Genomic DNA, 9,652 nt, shown 5'->3' on the forward strand with positions numbered 1-9,652 from the left:
GGGAGGGAGGGGGAGGGAGAAGGAGGGAGAATGAATGAATGGTCAGGATCTCCTGCAAGCCTGGCTTTGTTGTAAATGTCTCTCCACCTGAAGCCTCTCTCTGTATAGTGTTCATTTATTTCAAGGAGAGTAGATGAAAGCTGGCTACAGTGATTTGCACCAGCAACCCTAGAACCCTGAAGGTCAAAGCAGGAAAACCAGGAGTTTATCCTTTGCTATGGAGTGAGTTTGAGGCCCATCTAGACTACCCCAGGAGGCCCTATCTAAAACGAGAAAAACAATTTTTTAAGAGAAAAGCTGATGAGGAAGCTGTTAAGATAGCTCAGCAGTTAAGAGTAGTCACTGACTGCTCTTCCAGAGATCCTGAGTTCAAACCCCAGCAACCACACGGTGGCTTACAACCATCTATAATGGGATCTGATGCCCTCTTTTGGTGTCTAAAGACAGCTACAGTGTACTCACATACATACATACACACACACACACACAAATAAAATAAATCTCTGATGAAACCGTGGCCATGTGCAGCCGTTCCCTCCCTTGATCCTATACTGCCCACCTACCTGGATGGCAGCACGAGGGTCCAGGCCATTCTCCACTGAGAGCATTTCCGTTCGGGCAGCAGCTCTCAGGGAGACTCACATGACACCTGAAGAAACAGAAGGAGGAGGCTAGATGAGCATGCTCTGAACTTAGCCCCAAAACCGCAGGCCCCTCCCAGCAGGCAGCAGGAGGTCAGGCCCTGCCACTCAAATTGCAAATGAAGTGCCTCTGAGCAAAGCTCAGGAAAAACTGACACTGGATTTTAAGGAAGGAAACAGAAGTTCAGTCTTTGGGAGGGGCAAAACCCTGTGCACCAAGGAGAAGGGAGAGCTCTTCATACCAAAATCTGTGCAGAAAGCCAGGGCCTATGGGATAGGGATTTGTAAAACTTTCTCAATAGTGGTGTGATAGTTTGTATATTCTTGGACCAGGGAGTGGCACCATCTGGAGGTGTGGCCTTGTTGGAATTGGTGTGACCTGGTTGGAATAGGTGTGTCACAGTGACTTGCCTTGGTCATGGTGTCTGTCCACGGCAGTAAAACCCTACCTAAGACAAGTGGGTTGAAGCCCCTATCAGGTGCCACAACCTAATGTGGTGATTGCAAAAAATTTATCAACAGAAAAAGGTTTCTGAATGCACAACAACTAAAAATTAATTCAAAATCAGTTCTAATGGATTGGAGGTCTTTCTGGCAGAGCTCACCTGTGTGGCCTCACATGACTTACATGGCTACACTGGTTCTGAACATGCAGCACGTGTATTTATATTACACAGGAAGTCACAATGCATCTCCATACATCATCAATGAGCACTGTCTGATCAACCTCAGCTTGGATTTGAGCCATTTGTTCCCCTTTAGACGGGGCCTCTCCATGTAGCTCTGGCTGTCCTGGAATTCTATGTAGACCAGGTCGGCCTTCAAACTTACCAAGATATGCTTCTCTCTGCCTCCTGGGCCCTGAGATTAAAGGTGTGGACCACCACACCCAGCTCCCAGTTCAGATTTGAGAAAACTTGCAGTCTTGCTATGTTTACTATACAAATTTTTCTGCTTTTATAGAAACACAATGGTTTAAGTATAAAAGCAAAGGCTCTTAGTATTTCCTCAGCACGTTAGTATAACTTGAATTGGATAGACAAGCACAGCTTTCTTATCAGCATGCAAATTTGTTTTGTCTTCAATAAAGAGTAAAACTGTTTATATACCAAAGAATCTGTTTAAATTCGATTTACTTATGGTTTATTATTATTAAATGTTTGACTTGTCTACCTTATACCTACCTATTGGGTCATAAAACTTCTCAGACAGAAGGGTTGAGTGTGGAAACTTCAGAAGGTCTGTGGCTAGGCCGTGAAGGAGGGGCTTTCACTGAAGATGCTAAGAACTAGTGGAGACCAGGTGCTGGGCCTCACAACTCACACTCAAGGCCGGGGTCTTGTACAGGACCCAACTGCTGCCCAGGCCAGGGTTTCAGCACACCTGCAGCAGCTTCAGGAGATAGCTTTCTCTCCACCCTTCTGCTTCTGCCCTGGGCTCAAAGCTTAGGTCAGGTGTCAACGATATATGTCTTAATGCCCAACATGGGTTCCAACATCACAATTTACTACTAGCAGGACCATGGGGGTAGAAAATTTTCTTTTTCAAGTATGAGGTCTGAACATGATGGGGTAGGAAAGCTATCTGTAGTTCTGATGGATGTAGCCACAAATCTATAAATGAAGAATGCCAATGCCCACAATGTATGTATGTATCCACAGTTCAAGATTCCAAAGGCCAGGTACCTTCTTGCCCTGTCCCAGGCCTGCACATTTATATCCAAACAAATCTAGAGAAAAAGGCTCAGGCCATCCCACTCAATTACTGAACAAAGAAGCTCACACAAGCAAGGGATGTTACCCAAACTGCCCTGTTTACACTTCCCCTGTGATCACCCTACGAACCAATACTATTTCATTATTTCTACCTGATAGAGGAAGAAGGAAGAGGAAGCTGAGGCAGGTCTAGGAACAAATTTACACGATAGTGGTGGCTTGGCTCTACCACTTGGAACAAGGCTAGAATTTGAGGGGGGCTGGGAAGAGTGCACACACTTCAGCTGCAGGCCCAAGGAACAGTAACGCCAATCTGGCAGACAAGGTTTACAGGACAGAAGTGGAGTGTGAGACCTGGGGGAGGAAAGAAAACAGGGTGGTCCTCAATGATGGGATCAAGCCGGTCTTTGGCTTCTTAGATGGTGGTAATAAAAAGGGCAGAGTGGACATATTATGACCGGCTCTGTACAGGGAGGCAAGTATGTGGAGAAGCATGGTCCTTATAGAGACAGGCTGCCTGCCAGGAAGAACCCTTAGCTCTGACTACAAAACTCTGGCTTCACCCTTCCAAATTCTGCTTCATCTCCCCAGGGATTTTCAAGGCTTCAGGAGGCCAGCCCATATTCTGATTTCCAAGATGGTAGAAAAGGAGGTATATGCTATAGTCAGACAGTCACTCCTCACAACATGCCTGTCCTGGACATTGAACTCCTCTCATGACCCTTGTGCAGCCCAGCAAGCAAGATCCAGCTGCTCAGGCTCTAAGCCCTTGGCTTCCTGCCCCCATACTACTTCTAGGGCACAAGCCTCTCTCAGCCTCAGGCTGCTGCTCTGCCATGCCCTCCGGTCAAGTCTGCTTAACCGGCTGAAAAAGTCTGTAAGCACTCAACGAGGAAAAGAGTTTCAAGGAAACTCACCTCCTAGAGCTTTGGCGTTCTCATTTACCCATATACTCATTCTCTATTCCCGCATTAGTCTGGTGTATGGATCTACAAGGTCTCTTTTAATATTTTATTATAAATGCCTTTTAAGATTAAATTCTGTTATAGTTAAGTCTCCCCATTGTTCCAAGGTCCCAGAAGCCTGCGAGCTTGAAATCTGGCAGGACTGCAGAAAGGAAGCTACCTATTCAGTTACTAATTAAGAATTACAAACGACAGAGCCAGTAGCTCAGAGCTGGTCTGCAAAATATTTACCAAGGACAGTAGCAAATCTCACCCAAACAAGGGAATAATAGAGCTAGGGAATCCCACTGAGACAGAGATCTTCTCTACAGCTAGGTATAGCAAGCTTCACATTAGAAGCAAGTTGGTAAATTCCTCTGTAGACCCAGGAAATAGGGTGTTGGGGTATGGCAGTATTCATGATAAAGTCTGCAAGTGAAGAACCCCTGGAGGTGGGTTTAACAATAGACTAGTTTACACCTGGCTCCTTTCTTTTGCAGCAGCAGCCTGGTCCCCACCTTCTTTTGATGTATACATCCCTTTTGTATTGTCACTGTAACTTGGTGGATTGTATTTTGCCTGGTTTCTTGTCATTTCTTCTTCGGTATAAAAAAAGTTTGATGCTCGACCTGACACAATACATTCAGATTCTACACAATCTCGAGTGTTGATCTGTCTGTCACCCGCCAACTCCTTGTCCACCTGCCCCAGAGACCCATTCCACGCAGACAAAGGGACCCAGAGGGTCTGTGGCACTGCTCTGGTCAGAATTCTTCACACCCCAGTTGCTCTTCTCTCAGCCAGTGAACGGGACCCTAGGGCTTAGACCTCAACATACAAATAACAGCCTGTCAATTAAAGCTCCGGGGACTAATTAGCTGAAAGTAATAGAGTACTCAAGTGGGGCACTGTTAATATAGACAGTTAATAAAAAACAAACAAGCAAACGCCACCCCAGGCCATGTAATCTCAGCATTTGGAAGTAGAGGCAAAAGCATCAGTTTAGTATCTCCTCAACTACATGACAACCTGCCTCAAAAACCAAAACCATGCTAAAACAAAACCCAAATCCCAATATAGTGGGCTCATTCTTGTAATCTCAGCACTCAGGAGAGGAGGCTGAGGCAGGAGGACTGTTAAGTTCAGGGCCACTCTCAGTCATATAAGGAGTTCTGGGCCAGCTTGGTTACAGATACTGCCATCTCAAAAAACCTAACCAGGGCTCAGCAACTAAGGGCTGTACTCTTGTAGAGGTCCTGGATTTGGTTTCCAGATAGCTCACAACACCCTTTAACTTCAGGGTTTTTTTTTTTTTGGGGGGGGGGGGTCTGATGCCCTCTTCTGTTACTACATGTGGTACGAACATGCACGCACATGTAATTAATTAATTAATTGAAAAAAAATCTAAACTAAACTAAAGTGAATCTAAGAAAGTCAGTGCTACAGGTAGACAGGATGTACTTGCTCATGGAAGCTGTCTTGACTGCTGGGTCAGTGACCACTGTCTACCTGGAGTGGACATCAGATCTCCTAACATGTGAGACTGCTGTCAATTCCTACCCTCAGCTATCCTTCACTGACCCCAAGAAGGAGAATGAAGAGAGGTGTGGCTCTCAGGACACTTCTGCAGAAGGAGGAAGGAGAAGGCTTGGGCAACAATATTGAAGGTCGTCAACATTCCTGGGGAGTTTAGCAGGGGAGGCAGTCCTTAGAAAGCCCAAAACGGTACTAAGTCTGCCTCTACTCCAGGCACTGATTCACCCTCATGTGCCTTTCGGGATGAACAAAGCTTTTCTGATCTGTTTAATTTTTAGAACAGTCCTGTGCGACATGGTCATCTCTACTCTAAAGGAGCACACAGGCTCAGTAGAAGCATGTAAGAAACAGAAATCTCAGATCTCCTCAGTCCTGTCTTTGCAGCTCAAACTGTCTCAGGTCAAAAGCTCTGCTTTATCAAATAAGAACTAAAGCAAGACACCATCTTACCAGACAGATTTATGGTCTTCTCCACTGCACCTAAGTTCTAGAACTGTCTTTTCTTAAGTGTTCAACTCAGAAGGATTTGTCCCAGTTCTAGCTAGTATGGTCATCTTACTTCATCTACACGCTGAGGAAGGAAGGAGGAACGTGGCTTATATGAGACTTGAAAGAAGGGACAAGGAGCTTTACTGCTCTCAAAGTCCTCTGTCCATCAGTAGTGAATGGCCAGGGCTTCTCTACCCTGGCCATTCCAGCTGCCCTCCTTGCGGAGCCTGAATCCTATCCCTGTGGGTTGTGAACAGCCCTGTGCTGGGGCCGTCCAGCTGCCAGACCGAGGCATGGGGCATATTATTTCAGTTGGAAAAGAATGACAGAGCTGCGGTCTGATTCAGAAAGGCAGCTGACCTCGCAGACACGAGAATCCTGAGTGAGGAACCAGCATGTCCCAAAGAGAGCTGGACTTCTAAACCAGTGTCCTGGTGGGGCAGGGATAGGGATGAGTAATACTAGGGGTGGGTGTAGGCAGGGCTAAGAAGCAGGTTAGGGTTAGGGGTGTGGGGCAGGATTTGGGGACAGGGGTAGGGATGGGGTAAAGAGAAGACGCTTCTGAAGCAGGAGCTTCAAGTTAAACACTGCTGCAGGATGAGAGAGCAGACCAAACTCTCATGTGGGTGAGGGCATCTGCCCCTGCCGGACACATTTCCCCTCCGACTTCCCTTTCACCCAATACCACCATATCTCCCACAATCCTGTTCCACACAGTATAGGATTCTTCTCTCTACCTTCTTTTGGTTTTGTTTTGTTCTGTTGGCTGGGTAGCTCAGGCTGGCCTCAACTTCTAGCAATCTTCCTAGTTTCTCATCCCTCAGTGAAGAGATTACAAAGCCTGGCCAACTCTGCCTGGCTTTTAGATTTTTCCTTCAGCAGGACCCAGTAGTGCGCTACCACTGAGGTATATATCTCCAGCCCTTAATATTTTATTTCTGGGCTGGAGAGATGGCTCAGTGGTTAAGAGCACTGACTCCTCTTCTGGAGGTCCTGAGTTCAAATCCCAGCAACCACATGGTGGCTCACAACCCGTAATGAGATCAGATGCCCTCCTCTGGTGTGTCTGGAGACAGCTACGGTGTACTTACATATAATAAATAAATCTTTTAAAAAATATTTTATTTCTGAGCAAGATCTTACTATGTCTCATAGACTGACCTTGAACTTACTATGTAGCCCAGGAAGGTCTTAAGCTCCTTGGGAAAGCTTTGAACTCTCATCTCAGCCTCCTGGGCACCTGTGGTTACAGGTGGGTAGCACTGTACCTGGCTTTGCGATAGGATTCTAAGGACGTGGGTGCTCTGAGTGAATGAAAACAACAACTTTGAAGAATCCATTCATTGCTGTACTTCTAGGACCTAGGACTAGTACTCAAAAAATCAAAAATAAATAAATAGCTGGGCAGTAGTGTCGCACGGCTTTAATCCCAATACCTGTGAGGCAGAGGCAGGGGGATTTCTAAATTCAAGGCCAGCCTGGTCTACAGAGTGAGTTCCATGCCAGCCAGGGCTACACAGAGAAACCCTGTCTCAAAAAAACCCAATAAGTAAATAGCTCAACTCTTGAATGACTTAATAGATACAGGCGAGGCATACAGACCAGGTTCATCTATTCAGCAGACTGGGAAGCTGAGGCACAACACTTCATGCTGTGGGGCTGCTGGGAAGTTTCTGCCAGTACACACAGCTGCCAATCAGCGAAAAGCAACTCTGAGGTTTGCATCACCATGAGAGACTATTCAAGGCAGAGCTGCACTCAGCCTTCACAGAAGGAGACGGCTGTGGTAGGCATGGTCTCGCAAGACCCTTTACAATTGCTGACAGGGCCTGAAGTGCAGCTCGGTGGTAGAATATTTGCCTCACATATACAAGGCCCTGGACTAAAACTCCAGCACTGGGCTTGCGTACGGGGGCGGGGGAGCGAGCCAGGGGGCTGCCAAAGAGGACGGTTGACCCTCCCAAAGCAAGCCCATTAGAACTTGGTTGGAAATGTCCTTGGACTATAAATGCTGAGCCTAGGACCTTAAAGACACTCATCTGTCTCAACTACTGGGTTCACCTTTACATGTTCCTATAAACCCCAGTGGCTAAGACCTACAAAAAGAGAAGCGTTTTTACAGCCCCTGTACTGTCCTTCAGCCTCCCCAGGACTCCTCCTGGCTTACAACATGCTTCTGATGGCCATTATGTCTCTGGGTTCAATAGTGGGGAGGCTCTGCATTCAGCTATGCAGAAAGGAACACTGGGCAGATTCTTCCTCACAGGTGCTAGGACATACGGGCAGGACTCCGTGATCACAACCAACTCCACACTGCTTCCCTGAGGCTCTCTACTGAGAGAACCGCCAGCCAAAAGGAAGGGCTGGTTTCCATTACCTCAGGATGAATGAAATGGATGAGTAGCCACCTCTCACCTCCCAGGTATTTGAATGACACCTACCATTACAACAGCAGGCACAAATGACTTAATAGGAATGCCAGAAAAGCCATCTGTGGAAACACATTTAGGAGATCAGACACTACAATGAACATCTCCCCCAAGAAGCTCTATACACAGTTACCATCCGAGTCCCTACACACACCAATTTAGCTGTTTAGTCTGCTGGGCTCTGAACAAGGAGCAGACATGGCTGTTGAGGAATACAGCAAGTATGACCACTAGGGAGCTATGCCCTAAGTTCTCAAAGTGAAAGAGAGCTGGATCAAGGAAGGAAATGACAGAAGTTGAGTAGATCTAGTTAATAGCAATTCTGGGAAGCCAGGCATGGTGACTCATGCCTACAATTCCAGCACTTGGGAGGTGGAGGATCAGGAGTCCATGGCTATTTAGATTGGCTGTCTTAAAACAATAACAAAAACAAAAAACAAAACCACCCTCCATCCTACAAAAATAAAAAAACAGATTAAAACCAGGAGTGGTGACCCACACTGTGAGTTTGAGGCCAGCCTGATCTACATAGTGAGTGATCTGAGAGAGAGATCTAAGGCTAAATAGAGACATGCTGTCTCAAACACAACAACAACAACCCAAAACCCCAAACTAACAGTGATGTAAGGGGGCAGGGATATTATGCACATGCATAAAATTATCAAAGAATTAATAAAATGTATATTAAATTTAAAATAACGAAAGGACTGGGGGAAGTGGTAGAAACCGAGACAGTCCTCTACAGCAGAGTCGGGGACAGTTTAATATAAAGTCTTAGGCAGGATAGTGTTCGAGAGACCTTACCTCTGTGATCAGCTAGGAAATTAGGTAAAAGTCGGTAAAGAAAAGATACACACAAGCCTTGAGATAAAGCTGTGACGTCAGTAACCAAGAAGAAACCGGCAAGTTCAACAGGAGAAAACTTTAGTAGTGGGTCAATGGGAGGGAGGGAGGGAGATGTTTGGGATGAGTGAGCCGGACACGACAGGCTGGGATAAGAAATTGAGCCAGAATGGAGGGTCGAGGGAAGGTTCAGAAGAGATGAGGGATAAACGCGATGTTGAGATAAGAGGCGGCGAAGGGATGTGGCTCGCTCGGATCGGATTGCAACTGGGCTAAAGAGGGGTCACGAGTGAGGCTCCACTTTTGCAAGACCGGTGGTTAGGGGACCCGGCTCCGGGCTGAGGTTGGCTGCGGTGGAGACCTAGGGGAGAGAGCCGGTGGCTACTGGCTGAGGTGGGAGCAGGCCCGGGCTGCGAAGGGCCGAGGTTCCCACCCCAAGTCTCCAGGCGCACAGGGGTCGCGAGTGGCTGCGAGGTTGCGGGCCCACCGCCGGGTCGCATCACCGCCCCGCGCTTCCCTCCACGTCCAGACCCCAGACTCACTCACCGAAGGGAGCAGGAGCAGGTGGCGGCGCTCCGGGCGAAGCGAGACCCCCCTCGGCTCCGAGGAGAAGCTGCGGCTCCAGAGACACTGACAACAGGAAGCGGCGCGCGGCGTCTGACGCCATCACGTCGGCTCCTCGCTACGGCCCCGCCCCCAGCCCGCCAAAACCAATCACTGGTCCTAGAGGAGCCGAGGGGCGGGGCCGGCAGCTCTTCCCTTGCCCGGGGTTGCAGGGCTTCTTGGCTCAGGTGAGCGATCCTGAGGCTCTCTTTACTCTGACTCTGGTTAGCGCAGAGAGGCTGGACCCTTGGAGCTTCGGGATTTCTGCCTCCCGCAGCTCTGCCCCTCAATCGCATCTGTGCAACTTTGGGGTTGTCGTGTTTGCCCCCTTAAACCGAAGATGCGCCCTGTTGCGCCATTAACCCGTATGTTTCCCTAAGGGAATTAGTAGTGGAGGGAGCAAGTGGATCCTGGGTCCAAGTGGGACCTTCAGGTCTGGTTTTTCCGGAGCC

General features: G+C 47.9%; 1 protein-coding gene across 1 annotated transcript in view; it reads right to left on the reverse strand.

Annotated features, from left to right (window-relative positions):
- Window positions 1–9,227, reverse strand: part of Plekhm1 (pleckstrin homology and RUN domain containing M1) — a 49,422-nt gene extending 40,195 nt beyond the window's left edge. Inside the window, exons 1-2 of the mRNA XM_021176304.2 lie at window positions 9,144–9,227; window positions 564–649 (exon numbers count right to left, since the gene is read on the reverse strand). Coding sequence (XP_021031963.1) covers window positions 564–608 — 45 coding nt within the window. The 5' untranslated portion in view covers window positions 609–649; window positions 9,144–9,227. The remainder of the gene's footprint in view (window positions 1–563; window positions 650–9,143) is intronic.
- Window positions 9,228–9,652: the final 425 nt, after the last annotated feature.

This window comes from Mus caroli, chromosome 11, assembly GCF_900094665.2.
Source record: "Mus caroli chromosome 11, CAROLI_EIJ_v1.1, whole genome shotgun sequence".
Taxonomy (NCBI): Eukaryota; Metazoa; Chordata; class Mammalia; order Rodentia; family Muridae; genus Mus; species Mus caroli.